Below are 14,312 nucleotides of genomic sequence, written 5' to 3'. Positions count from 1 at the left end.
CCCCACAGAGGGTGGAATCCAAGTTCACTAGAATGAGAAGGCTGTCCCATGTGGAGAGATTGAGTAGAATGGGGTAATAGAATAACAGCCAATCTCACTGAAGTGTTTGGAGGATTTGACTGGTACTGGCACAGGTCACAGTCTCGGGATCAGGTCAGCCATTTTGGACTGGAATGAGGAGGAATCTCTTCACTCGGGGTACTGAAAACCCTTGGAATTCGCCACACCCTGGAAACCTTTGGCTGCTCAGCCGGGCAGTAATCCCAAAATAGGAACAACCCAGCTGGTCCCATTCGAGATTGTCAGGGGGGCACTTAGGTCCGAGGGTGGTGGAGATGGAGGTCACACAGATGGGGTGCATGGGACTGCCAAGGGAAAGCGGGCAGAGAGGAGCAGGAAAGGGGCAAATGCTCTCGGTTAATATTTTTAACAAGGTTTGGGGGAATTGTCCAGCAATTCTCTGGATTAAGGAGAGGATTTCTCAGGCTTTCTGGGAACCAGGACCCAACACGCAGCAGGATTTTGAGCAGGGTTTTCACTGAGAGGTTGCACCATCTAAATGGTCTACAATCGAAAACGTCAAATGGTTAAAAAGAAATTTGAGATGTTTTCCACTCTCAGGAAAAGAAACAAGATGTCAGCCTTGTGGCAGAAAAAAAAACAAATGAACAGCTCCTAAGCAGGAAAGTCTCCACAGCTGTGAATATTGTTAAATCATCCCTTTTCGCAACTCCCTTAATACTGGAAGCTTTTGTGTGGAGCTTGGATTAATGGCAGCCATAGCTCGATATATATCCTCAACCACAGACGAACAGCAATCCACACACAAAAGTCTTTGCAACTCAAACACGACAACACTAAACCAGTGGCAAGTTAAAAGAAACGGAGTGTCCTGGTCAACTCAAAGGACTTTAATAAATTCCCCCTCCTCTCTCAGAAACTCATCAGAACAGCAACACTTAATAAAAACTTACAAAATCCATCTTTACAAAGGAAAACTTGTAGTTACTTAGTGATGGCAGAGTAGCAGGAAATGACAGGAGAGTTCCTATCCTTTATTTGGTTATGTCGTTTATCAGATAATTATTGACCTGACATCTGACAGAGAACCCCCTGTTTTTCATTGAAATATTCATGTAACATTTTTCCCCCAAGGGGTAGATATGACTGACACCTTCATACAAAAGATGACCACAGCAGCCTTGATAACAGAATGGGAATTTATTTATAATCATGTGTACCGAAGTAGAGTGAAAAGCTTTGTTTTCAAGCAAGCTGACCTCGACAGAGTGCTGCACCGTTCTGTATCACCTGTCCTTGGTAGAGAAGTCTACAAAGAAAAACACCTTTAACCACAAGTCCGGCAGGATGTAGTCAACACGTAGCATCCTTGAGACCCTGCTGGAAAAGGAGAGGGTGGATCCTGTCGGGGTGTTCCCTGAGCAGGCTGTCAAAGTCATTTGGCAGATGCCTTATAGCCAGTGCATTCCAACAAGCACCAAGCCATCACTTGGCTGCTGGTGAGAAGACCACTACCTCTGTGTGTCCAGACTCTGTGTGTCACCACATGCTGCCCTTGCAGCAACTGAGAGGGTGGAAAGACTGTCACACATCTCCTTCTGGAATGTGCCTTTGTAAAGGAAGCCTGGAGGAAGATGCAGCGGTTCCTGTCGAGGATTGTCCCGAGCAACTCCGTGATGCAGGACTCTGTGTTCTACCATTTGTTCCCCAACACCGAGATAAACTTCAACTGCACCTTGAAGACCATCACCTTGGTGAAAGATGCTGTGTTGGTCTTCTGGAGCAATGATGGGGAGGTGCCAGTGTTGGACTGGGGTGGACAAAGTTAAAGTACACACGTCATCAAGTTATGGTCCATTAGACCCTGACCGAGTGTTGCAGACTGACACGTTCCAGGTCTACGTGCTGAGGGACCCACGAAAGCTTGAGACAGCCACAGCCAAGGTGCAGTGGGGAAAGACCCCTGTCTGAAGTTAAATGGAGGCCGGTTCAGTCAGCAGACCCTCCCGGTGCCTCAAATGGATGTAAATGCCGTCTTGCACAAGAAAGAAATGTCTGGGGTTTTTTGTTCTTCATCTGTAAAGACTGTACAGAATCAAACTGCTCTAGTGACTAAGTATTTTTATGAATAAAGTCTCTTTTTGAAATAAAATGTATCCACACAGGCAGGAGCTAATGCTTCAGGCTAGGAGTTGGGAGCATCGAGAAGCAGAATAGAAAAATGGGCCTCCTTCTATTACCCGTTCACGGAAGGAGGTCCGTCACTAAAGGAACCTTCACATACTGCCCAACGCCAAACAACTGCAGTCCCATGATGCAGCAGATAGCATCCCTGCATCGGAAAGTCACACTCTCTGGCCTTGATTTCCACCTCTAGGAAGGTGCATTTGGAATGAGGCCAAACAGGTCAGGGATCGAGCAGTTTAACGTGCACACTAAGAGATACTTCGGGTCAACTGTGCGTGGGCGTTAGTAAACCTGATGGGCTTTACAACAATCACTCATAGCTCTGCGGCCATTATCATTGGTTATTTAAATTCCAGCCTCAAATTAACTAAGACTGACTTAACAAACTCAATTTAACTCAGCAATAGTATTAGAACTCCCACTAAAAGTTAATCCTTGGGATAAATCAGTCCCAAAATATAACCACTAACCTATCATAACCCAGGTCTATGGCAGAACAGAAATGTGGTTGGGGAGCAAGGATATTAGTAGACAGAGAGGATACAGTCACTGTAAACACAACGAACAGGCAGATAAGTGCCCAAAGGGAAATCTTTACAAGAGCATAATCCAGACTCTGACATACCTCCAAGGCACCTTCCGCAACCGCCCTAACGACTCAGAACTTTAATCATGCAGTGAGCTTTGAATATACAGCAAGTCCCAACCTGTCAGACTGCACCCCAGGCTATATTCCACATACAGCTATACAATCCCAGCAATGTACTGCAGAGTCAACTCGATTCATTACACAGTCATTAACTCACTAATTTAGTTGCAATGAAAAGGTTTCTCGCATTCGGAGCCAAAATAGTATATAATCAAGGCCAAATCTTCTGAATGGGTGTGTGCAACTCCAATGCAGACCTGTCAATAAATGCTGATAAGGTAGCAAATACTTGTATCCCTTGGGTGGCTCAGTAGTTAGCACTGCCGCCTCACAGGGACCCAGGTTTGATTCCAGCCTCAGGTGACTGTCTGTGTGGTGTTTGCACATTCTCCATGTCTGTGTGTGTATCCTCAGGTACTCTGGTTTTCTCCCACACTCCAAACATATGCAGGTTAGGGTGGATTGGCCGTGCTAAATTGTCCCACAGTGCCCAGGGATGTGCAGGTTAGGGTGGATTGGCCGTGCTAAATTGTCCCATAGTGCCCAGGGATGTGCAGGTTAGGGTGGGATTGGCCGTGCTAAATTGTCCCATAGTGCCCAGGAATGTGCAGGTTAGATGGGATTGGCCATGCTAAATTGCCCCACAGTGCCCAGGGATGTGCAGGTTAGGGTGGGATTGGCCGTGCTAAATTGTCCCATAGTGCCCAGGGATGTGCAGGTTAGATGGGATTGGCCGTGCTAAATTGCCCCACAGTGCCCAGGGATGTGCAGGTTAGGGTGGGATTGGCCGTGCTAAATTGCCCCGTAGCATTCAGGGAAGTACTGAGTGCAGTTCTGGTCTCCATGTTATCGGAAGGTTAGTCCTAAGCTGAAGCGGGTTCAGAAGAGGTTTACCAGGATGTCGTCGGGAATGGAAGATTTGGGTTATAAGGAGATGTTGGGACTTTTTTTCCACTGGAATGTAGGAGGTTGAGGGGTGACCTTATATAGATTTATAACATCATAAGGGAGTATAAATAAAGGTATCTTTGCTCTTGGGTGGGGGATTTGAAGACCAGGGAGCACATTTTTAATGGGAGAGGAGAAAGATTTTAAAAAGACAAACAGCAATTTTTTTAAATATAGAGTGGTTCATGTGTGGAATGAGCTTCCTGAGGTAGTGGGGGAGACGGGTACAGTTACAACATTTCAAAGATATTTAGATAAGTCCATGAAGAAGAAATGTTTGGAAGGCTATGGGCCAAGCATGGGCAGGTGGGATTATGGTTAGCACAGACTGGTTGGACCGAAGGGTCTGTTGCTGGGCTGTATGACTCGAAGACTGAAACATTATCGGAATACTGCTTGCTGAAAAGAGATGTGTTACCAAAGAAAGAATGCCAAATTTCAAACAAGCACACGTTACACTACGAGAGAAGAGAACGCTGACTGGTCGCCAAGTCAATTATGATTGGCTGAAGTTTCACCATAGATAAAGCAATGAGGAACTAAAGTCTCTTGAAGCAAAGAGTGGGGATAGATGGATGTTTCCCTGGTTGGTGGTGATAATGGCTCCTGGTGGGCCTCAGGGATCAGTATTGGGACCTCAGTTGTTTACTGTTTACATAAATGATTTAGAGTTGAATACCAAGCGTCATTCACAGATTCACTAAAATGAGAGGTAGAGCAATGTGTGGAGTGGATACTGTGTGCGCAGAGGGATCTGGACAGGGTTAAAAGGCTCACAACACCAGGTCATAGTCCAACAGGTTTATTTGGAAGCACACTAGCTTTCGGAGCGCTGCAACTCAACTACCTGACGAAGGAGCGGCGCTCCAAAAGCTAGTGCTTCTGATTAAACCTGTTGGACCGTAACCTGGTGTTGTGTGATTTTTACCTTTGTACGCTTCAGTCCAACACCGACATCTCCAAATCATGATATGGATAGGTTGAGTGAATAATAACATCAGGAAGTGAAAGCCCGGCTCAGTGACCATGAAAGCATTAGTTGCAGTAAAAACCTAATTCATTAATGTCCTTTCTGGAAGGAAATCGGCCATCTTTACCTGGTCTGGCCAACATGCGGCTCCAGACCCACCTTGCAGTTGACTGAGTTGCTGAGATGGCCAAGCCAGCCTCCCCTCTTTTCTCAGCTAAGAATAAAAGTAAAACACCTGGCATCAGCACAATGTGGAAGGGCTGGGGACATTAGCTCACTAAAACCGAGACTGATCGATCTTTGTTGGGTCACGTGACACAGAGGAAAGATGGGTCGACCGAGTTCAGGTTCAGATCAGCCAGAATGCTAGAACAGGCTTGAGGGGCCAAATGGCCGAGTCCACGCCCTCACAAAACAGCAATGACTCAGGAAGCAACCTGCAGGAAATCATCAATTTGGAACAGTTTGCAAGAGAGCCTGTTAAAACCTGTATCCCAAAGGAAATGCTTGCCAACCTTTTACAGGGGGTGAGGCTCTGGATAGATCCTTCAACAGCTAGCTCAGATACGCCGATAATCGCTCGCTAATGGTGATGAACACACACAGTCTCCCACCTTGGAAATTCTGCGTCATCGGTCATGGGCACTGCGTGGCTGATGAGCCAATCTCTAATTGCAAGTGTTTCCGGGAGGGGGAATTGCTCCTTGGCATTCCTTTACCATAGTTCCTCATATTTCATCCATGAGGTCTCGTACATTCCAGATCCGGAGACGGAGTTTTGAGTTTCAGAATGCTGGTTAATGAGCGGATTTCCAGCCAGGTTGAGGACGGAACAGGTTGCTTTTAGGGCCTAGCCGCTTCTCCGCGTGGGGTGAGGAGAGTCGATCCTGAAGAGGGGCTGCTCAGGTTGGAAGAAAGCTGCCAAAATGGTCCGCTCCGACTCCAGGAGAAGACCAACCGAGCCAAACTCCACCATCTACGTGCCAGTCCGAAGCTAGGGACTTCCAGATGTCTCAAGCCCATCCCTATCACCTCTCGCCAATCATCACAGGGCTTGTGTGTCTGTGTTGGTTGGAGGTGCAATGGCTGGGGATTGAAATCTTTAACATAGCAATGCTGTTGCACATTAGCACACACACGTTCCTTGACTTTGCTGACAGTACCATGACTAGGTAATCAGTTCTGGGTGTCGAGATCAGAATGGTGCTGGAAAATTCCCAGCAGGTCAGGCAGCATCCAAGGAGAAGGAAAGTCGATGTTTCGGGCAAAAGCCCTTCGTCAGCAAGCGTTCCTGATGAAGGGCTTTTGCCCGAGACGTCGATTTTCCGACTCCGCTGATACTGCCTGAGTTGCTGGGATTTTCCAGCACCACTCTGACGCCCAGCGTCTGCAGTCCTCACGTTTACCTAGTTCTGGGTGTTCGGCTGATGAAGCAATGATTGTCAAGACACCACAGAAACCTCAGCCATTCTCAGATATTGCACGCAGTCAGTCACTGAACCCGTCCTGAAGAGGTGGACGAGACGTCGATAACCTGCCTTGAGCAAACTTCACCCCCCACAATATAATCTGTTCTTCTTTTCTCCTCCCCGCCTGTCATGGTTTTAAGATGGGTTTTAAACCCACAACTATCTGAAACAGATCTAGCAACGTTACAAACCAATCTGATGCTCGTGCAGAATAAATATCGAGTGGGTCACTCGAAGGCAGCTGTATTCTTAAACCTTCACATGGCAAGCACTCCAACACCTTGCACCTGGATAGCAAAGGGATAGGCAACTAACTGGTTGGTAGGTTTCGAGGAAGAGAGGGAGGCAGAGTGGTTTTAGACAAGCAATTACACAGAGATTACTGAAGGCCCAGCCATCAGTGCAGCTAGGGAAACTGGGGATGCAGAAGAAGCTGGCATCAGAGAAGCACTCCCACCTCAGACATTATACAAAGCTAAGAAACGATTGGGAGTACACAGGGATCCAGGCATAAGGATGAAAAGGTTAAATTGAAGGCATCGTCAGACTGCATAGAATCATAGAGTTGGAAAGCCCCGGAACAAACCCTTTGGCCCAACACATCCACGCCAACCAGATATCCTAAATTATCTAGTCCCATTGGCCAGCATTTATCCCTCCAAACCCTTCCTATTCATGCACCCATCCAGATGCCTTTAAATGCTGTCATTGTACCAGCCTCCACCACTTCCTCTGGCAGTTCGTTCCATACACGTACCACCCTCTGTGTGAAAACGTTGCCCTTTTAGGTCTCTTTTATATCTTTCCCCTCTCACCCTAAACCTATGCCCTCTAGATCTGGACTCCCCCACCCCAGGGAAAAGACTTTGCCTATTTACCCTATCCATGCCCCTCATGATTTTATAAACCTGTATAAGGTCACCCCTCAGCCTCCGACGCTCTAGGGAAAACAGCCCCAGCCTGTTCAGCCTCTCCCTGTAGCTCAAACCCTCCAACCCCAGAAACATCCTTGTAAATCTTTTCTGCACCCTATCAAATATAACAACATCTTTCCTACAGCAGGGAGATCACAGTTGAATGCTGTAGTCCAAAAGTGACCTAACCAAAGTATAGCCGCAACATGCCCTCCCAACTCCTCAACTCAATGCTCTGACCAATAAAGGGAAGCATGCCAAATGCCTTCGTCACTACCCTGCGACTCCATTTTCAAGGAACTATGAATCTGCACCCCAAGGTCTCTATTTGGCAACATTTTCCAGGAGCCTACCATGAGGTCCTGCCCTGACTTGCCTCACCAAACCCCAGCACCTCTCATTTATCCGTGACTGCATGCCCAAGTTGGGACTGCCCCTCACATTGACTGGGCTTTCTAACCATGAGAAACCTTCGATTGTGCAGGTGACCTTGCACGGTCCCTACCTGGAGCATGAAAAAGGTGGTTACAACAGTAAACATTGGCAGCGGTTTATGAAAATTACGAACCCCAATTCGTTTTGCGTGTCGTATCTCAACCAGACTGGGTCAATGGTTTGCAGCACAGACCAAAGATAGCACCCTGTCAAGGGACACTCAAATGGCTAGGCACCTGCCGTATACATCGCTGCCCTGGATCACAAGTGGATTGGGAGTCCAGGAATAAATACAACTGTTTATAGGGTTTTGGTCAGATCACATATGGAATACTGCATGCAGTTTTGGACTCCATATTTAATGCATGCTTGTGTTGGAGGTGGGACAATGAAGGCTCAATTGGATTGGATCCTGCAATGAAGGGGCTGCCCTCTTGACTGAGGGGCTGAGTAAATTCGATATATTCGACAATGCTCTGGAATTTAGAAAGACGAGAGGCGATCACATTGCAATCTGCAAGGACTTGGACAGAAGCTTGTTTCCACTGGTCAGGGAATCGAGAACACGGGACTCAGATGAGGAAAAGTTCCAAGACTCGGTGGGTATTGAGTCTTTGAAATTGGTTCCCCCAGAGGGTTGGGGACGTCCCATCGTTGAATATAGTTCAACCTGGGACTGATGGATGCCCGGTCTCGCCAGAATCAAGGAGTAGGGGAAGCTAGCTGCAAACTGAGTAGAAGCCCAAGATCAGCCATGGCCCGGTGAAATGGTGGAGTAGGCCAAGTGGCCTATCTGGTGCTCTCAGGCTGGAACAACATGAGCTATTATGGCATTTGCCAACACACTGCAGCTAAACAATGCATCAAACAACCTTGCAAACACACGGAATGAACAAAATTCTCAACAATTCAGAAATGGAAGTGGCACATGTAATTATCGCTCCCAAAGCTAAATGTGAACTCAAATTAACCAGGAAATGCGATGACCCAGCAAGTTTCAATTCTCTTCTCAACTAAAACATGCGTGGTGGCAAAATCAAATTCATCCCGAGTTTATTGAGTTAGGCTACATCTGAATCACAGAGGATGAATTATCTTCACATTTTGTCCACGGGCAACAGAGTTTACCGGTGCTCCCCTGGACGCAACAGCAACTTGAGGGCTAAAGGGCTGTTATGTTTGATGTTCTCAGACCAGCTTTCAACTAATCGTGACCATCATGCCAGGGCCAGAAGCAAATTGCACAAGACCTGCACATCAGCACACCCAACACCCCTGACGGAAACTCCAATTCACTCGAAACCCTGCACACCCACACTCAGTACAACCCACACCAACCCAATGTGATCAGCGGGCATCTGCTACTGACTCTAGGGGCAAGATCTGCCCCCTGACCCCGTGTACCATTCAGCAATGAACCTGACTGACAGTCAAAACACCCAGTTGGCGCACTCACATCCTGAGCCCCAACCTGAAAACACTGGCTGACACCCTAAGCACCACCCCCACCAGCATCCTGAAATCCAATACTCCTGACGGGCACCCAAGGGTCACCCCGAACACCAATGACACCCAGTGCAGCCAGCTGGCGCTCCAACACCCAATCACACATGACGCACCCCAACAAGAACACCCCGACCCCCAGCGCACCCCAACACCCAGTGCACCCTGACCCCACCCCGACAGCCAGTGCACCCGACCCCCACCCCGACACCCAGTGCACCCCGACACCCAGTGCACCCCGACACCCAGTGCACCCTGACCCCCACCCCGACAGCCAGTGCACCCGACCCCCACCCCGACACCCAGTGCACCCCGACACCCAGTGCACCCCGACCCCACCCCGACACCCAGTGCACCCTGACCCCCACCCTGACACCCAGTGCACCCCGACACCCAGCGCACCCTGACCCCCACCCCGACACCCAGCGCACCCTGACCCCCACCCCGACACCCAGTGCACCTGACCCCCACCCCGACACCCAGTGCACCCTGACCCCCACCCTGACACCCAGTGCACCCCGACACCCAGTGCACCCTGACCCCCACCCTGACCCCCACCCCGACACCCAGCGCACCCTGACCCCACCCCGACCCCCAGTGTCCCAGAACAGCCCCCTGCTCTCCCTGTGTCCCCCCCCGGGTCTCACCTGTCCTCCAGAGCCGCCCTCCTTACCGGGCACCCCCCCTCCTCCTCCTCCGTGGGTGAGTAGGGGGCGACACTCCCGGAATCCGCCGGCCTCTTCCCCCTCCCCCTCCTCCTCCTCCAGCTCCGGCTCCGGCTCCGGCTCCTCTCCCTCCGCCTGACGCTGCCGCTGCCGCCCGGCTCCGTCCTCGGGTTGTCCCGGTCCCGGTCCCGGTCCCGGTCCCGGGGCGGGGGAGGGGGCTGCGGGCCCGGTGTCCTCGGGCAGGAGGGGCCGCTGAGGCGGCGGGGCCCGGTGCCGGTGCTGGAGCCCGGGGCAGACGCTGGCCAGCGCCGACAGCGAGCCGGACAGCTCCCTCCAGCTCCGGGGGTCGAGGCCCCGGGCCTGGCCGTTGTCCCCCTCCCCCGGGCCCGGGCCCGGGCCCTGCCCCCGGCGGCGCACCACCAGCACGAAGCGCACGGTCTCGCCGAGGTAGAGCTGGGCCCGCCGGGGCAGGCCGCGGTAACGCCGGTAATCCGGCACCGGGCCGGCCGGGAAATACATGAGGTACTCGCACAGGGACTCCATTGGCCTGTTCCCCTCCTCCTCCTCCTCCTCCCCCGGCCCGCGGGCCCGTCCTCCAGCTCCCGGCTCCGGCCTAACCCCCGCCCTTCACCATGGCAACGGCCGGCCTCCCCGCTCTCCCAACCGCACCCCCTTCGCAACAAATCCGGCGGCAGCGCCACTCGGAGGAGCGGCGGCCGGGAGAGGAACGGCAGGGAGCAGCAACCAGCGTGGGGGTGGGAGGACCCGGTACAGCGCCACTCGGAGGAGCGGCGGCCGGGAGAGGAACGACAGGGAGAGGGAGCAACAACGAGCGGGGGTGGGGGGGGAACCGGTACAGCGCCACTCGGAGGAGCGGCGGCCGGGAGAGGAACGACAGGGAGAGGGAGCAACAACGAGCGGGGGTGGGGGGGGACCCGGTACAGCGCCACTCGGAGGAGCGGCGGCCGGGAGGGGAACGGCAGGGAGCAACAACCAGTTGGGGGGGGACGAGGTACAGCGCCACTCGGAGGAACGGCGGCCGGGAGAGGAACGGCAGGGAGCAACAACCAGCGGGGGGGTGGGAGGACCCGGTACAGCGCCACTCGGAGGAGCGGCGGCCGGGATAGGAACGACAGGGAGCAGCAACCAGCGGGGTTGGGAGGACCCGGTACAGCGCCACTCGGAGGAGCGGCGGCCGGGAGAGGAACGACAGGGAGAGGGAGCAACAACGAGCGGGGGTGGGGGGGAACCGGTACAGCGCCACTCGGAGGAGCGGCGGCCGGGAGAGGAACGACAGGGAGAGGGAGCAACAACGAGCGGGGGTGGGGGGGGAACCGGTACAGCGCCACTCGGAGGAGCGGCGGCCGGGAGAGGAACGACAGGGAGAGGGAGCAACAACGAGCGGGGGTGGGGGGGACCCGGTACAGCGCCACTCAAAGGAGCGGCGGCCGGGAGAGGAACGACAGGGAGAGGGAGCAACAACGAGCGGGGGTGGGGGGGACCCGGTACAGCGCCACTCAAAGGAGCGGCGGCCGGGATAGGAACGACAGGGAGCAGCAACCAGCGGGGTTGGGAGGACCCGGTACAGCGCCACTCGGAGGAGCGGCGGCCGGGAGAGGAACGACAGGGAGAGGGAGCAGCAACCAGCGGGGGTGGGAGGACCCGGTACAACGCCACTCGGAGGAGCGACGGTCGGGAGAGGAACGACAGGGAGCAACAACCAGCGGGGGGTCCGAGGACCCGGTACAGCGCCACTCAAAGGAGCGGCGGCCGGGAGAGGAACGGCAGGGCACAACAACCAGCGGGGGGGTGGGAGGACCCGGAATAGCGCCACTCGGAGGAGCGGCGGCCGGGATAGGAACGGCAGGGAGTGGGAGCAACAACTAGCGGGGGGTGGGAGGACCCGGTACAGCTCCACTCGGAGGAGCGGCGGCCGGGAGAGTAACGACAGGGAGAGGGAGCAACAACGAGCGAGGGTGGGAGGACCGGGTACAAAGCCACACAGAGGTGCGGCGGTCGCTGGTGGAACAACAGGGAGAGATAGCAATAACCATCGTTGGGAGGACCCGGTATAGCGCCATTCGGAGGAGCAACGGCCGGGATAGGGACGACAGGGAACAACAACCAGCGGGGGTGGGAAGATCCGGTACAGCGCCACTCGGAGGAGCGGCGGTCGGACAAGGAACAACAGGGAGAGGGAGCAACAACCGGCGGGCTGTCGGAGGACCCGCTACAGCGCCACTCGGAGGAGCAACGGCCGGGAGAGGAACAACAGGGAGAGGGGGCGCACCAGCGGGACTTGGAGGAGCAGCACCATCCGGAGCAAGACTGGGTGGGGGAAGATCAGCAACAGCGCCTCTCGGAGGACCAGCGGCTGCGGAAGGAACAGCGCCATCCGGAGGACCAGCGGGAAGGGGAGGAATAGCAGAGACTGGGAGGGAGGGAGGAATTTTACAACCTTCGGCCCATCGTGTCAGTGCTAGCCATCAAACACCCACCGCTTCTCATCCCATTTCCCAGCACTTAGGCCATTGGTGATCATCAGGATAATTCCTGAATGTCTTGAGGGTTCCTGCCTCTACAGTCTGAGTTCCAGAGACACATTGACCATGCTGAGGGTGAAGAAAACCCCTCCAATCTCCTCTCAAACCCCTGCTCCTGACCTCAAAACTATGCCTGCTGTGTATCGACCCCACTACTGATGGGAAATGGTCTCCCTATCGACCAACCAGCAGACACGCCGCACCCTCCACCACCATTTCCCATTTGTCATGGGAGGTGACTTGGCTTGGACGTGAACAATACCGCAGAGTTCCCTTTTTTGAAATATGGAAGGCACGTCACGTTGATCGTGCAGGTCATCCTGAAATGTCTTCACCCCGGGAGCGGGGAGTCTGTGGAATTCTCCGTCACAGAAAGCAGTCGAGGCCAAAGCATTGCCGGAAGGAGTCAAGGCATAGGGATCGAAAGGTATGTGGGAGAAAGCGGGAACAGGATACCAGGTTGGATGGTCGGCCGTCATCATATTGAGTGGCAGATTAGGTTTGAAGGGAAGAAAATGTCTACTCATGCCCCAATTTTCTGAGAGTGTCACTTGCAGGATTTTCCTTTCCAACCCTGACTCCCAATAACAGGACAGACCAGGATAATGACGACATTGGCCACAGGAATTCCTTTGTCTGATATCTGTCCCTTGTCTTCTGCCCTCTCCCTCTCTCTACCAAAGACGCTCTTTCTTTCTCCATTCGACTGGTCCAGCCACTCCTCCTCCTGCCTCACCATCACCACCTGCTGCTGGGGATCCCACCCCAAGTCGACGCTCACAATGTGTTCCAAAGGAAGCAAGGATCCATTAAAGTTTCACCCGCACTTCCACAAATATCATTTATTGTATCCGTTGCTCCCGGTGTGGTCTCCTTTACATTGGGGAGACTGGATGCCTTTTTGCAGAGCGCTTTAGGGAACATCTCTAGGACACCTGCACCAATCAACCCCACCGCCCCGTCCCGAACATTTCAGCTCCCCCTCCCACTCTACCGAAGACATGCAGGTCCTGGGCCTCTTCCACCGCTGCTCCCTCACCACTTAATGCTTGGAGGAAGAACGCCTTTACTTCTGCCTTGGGACCCTTCAACCCCAGGGCATTCATTTGGACTTCACCAGTTTCTTCATTTCCCCTCTCCTCCCCCACCTTACCCCAGTTCCAACCTTCTAACTCAGCACCATCCTCACGACCTGTCCTACCTGCCAATCTTCCTTCCCACCTATCTGCTGCACCCTCCTCTCGGCCTATCAGCTTTATCCCCACTTCCATCTACCTACTGCACTCTTAGCTACCTTCTCCCCAGCCCCACCCCTCTCCCATTGATCTCTCCACCCTGGAAGTTCCCAGCCTCATTCCTGATGAAGGGCTCCTGCCCGAAACATTGATTTTCCTGCTCCTCAGATGCTGCCTGACCTGCTCACCACTCTAATCTTGACTCTGATCTCCAGCATCTGCAGTCCTCACTTTTGCCTAATGTACCCCACCTGCCTGGAGTCAGTTAGCTCTGTTGGTGATGCCAACGCACTGGGTTCAATCCTAGCATAGGTTGGGGTCACCACGCAGGACTCTCCTTCTCAACCCCTCCCCTCATCTGGAGCTTGGTGACCGTCCGGTTAAACCGCCACCAGTCATCGCTCGCGGTAATGGGGACTACAGCGATTTTGCCTTTGTCGCCTTTAGCAATCGCTGGCCGATGAGAATGGTTATCGACATGGGAAGTTCCGCCCTCACTGGTCACAGCCTCAGGGTGTGGCTGATCCCAGACCCATACCTCCAACCACACCTTCGGTGTTTCCAAGAGGTGGAGTCCATCCTTAGCCCTGAGATCCCTGGCATTCCTGTTTTCAAGTTTCTTTTCCATACTGTCTCTTGCCAAGGCCTCTCTCTCTTGAAGAATTGCGTCTCCATGCACAGGAGCTCCCTCTGAGACGGTTTCTTCTGAACAAGGGTCTCCCACACATTGATGGCGACATTGCATTCCTTTAGGGGAATCTTTGAAATGCTTC

General features: G+C 53.2%; 1 protein-coding gene across 1 annotated transcript in view; it reads right to left on the bottom strand.

Annotated features, from left to right (window-relative positions):
• Positions 1 to 10,351, bottom strand: part of trappc14 (trafficking protein particle complex subunit 14) — a 64,442-nt gene extending 54,091 nt beyond the window's left edge. The window contains 1 exon segment of the mRNA XM_072591457.1: positions 9,744 to 10,351. Coding sequence (XP_072447558.1) covers positions 9,744 to 10,304 — 561 coding nt within the window. The 5' untranslated portion in view covers positions 10,305 to 10,351.
• Positions 10,352 to 14,312: the final 3,961 nt, after the last annotated feature.

The sequence above is a fragment of the Chiloscyllium punctatum genome, chromosome 21 (genome assembly GCF_047496795.1).
Source record: "Chiloscyllium punctatum isolate Juve2018m chromosome 21, sChiPun1.3, whole genome shotgun sequence".
Classification (NCBI taxonomy): domain Eukaryota; kingdom Metazoa; phylum Chordata; class Chondrichthyes; order Orectolobiformes; family Hemiscylliidae; genus Chiloscyllium; species Chiloscyllium punctatum.
Note: the sequence above shows the minus strand (reverse complement) of the source record. Positions and strands in the feature narration are given on the sequence as shown.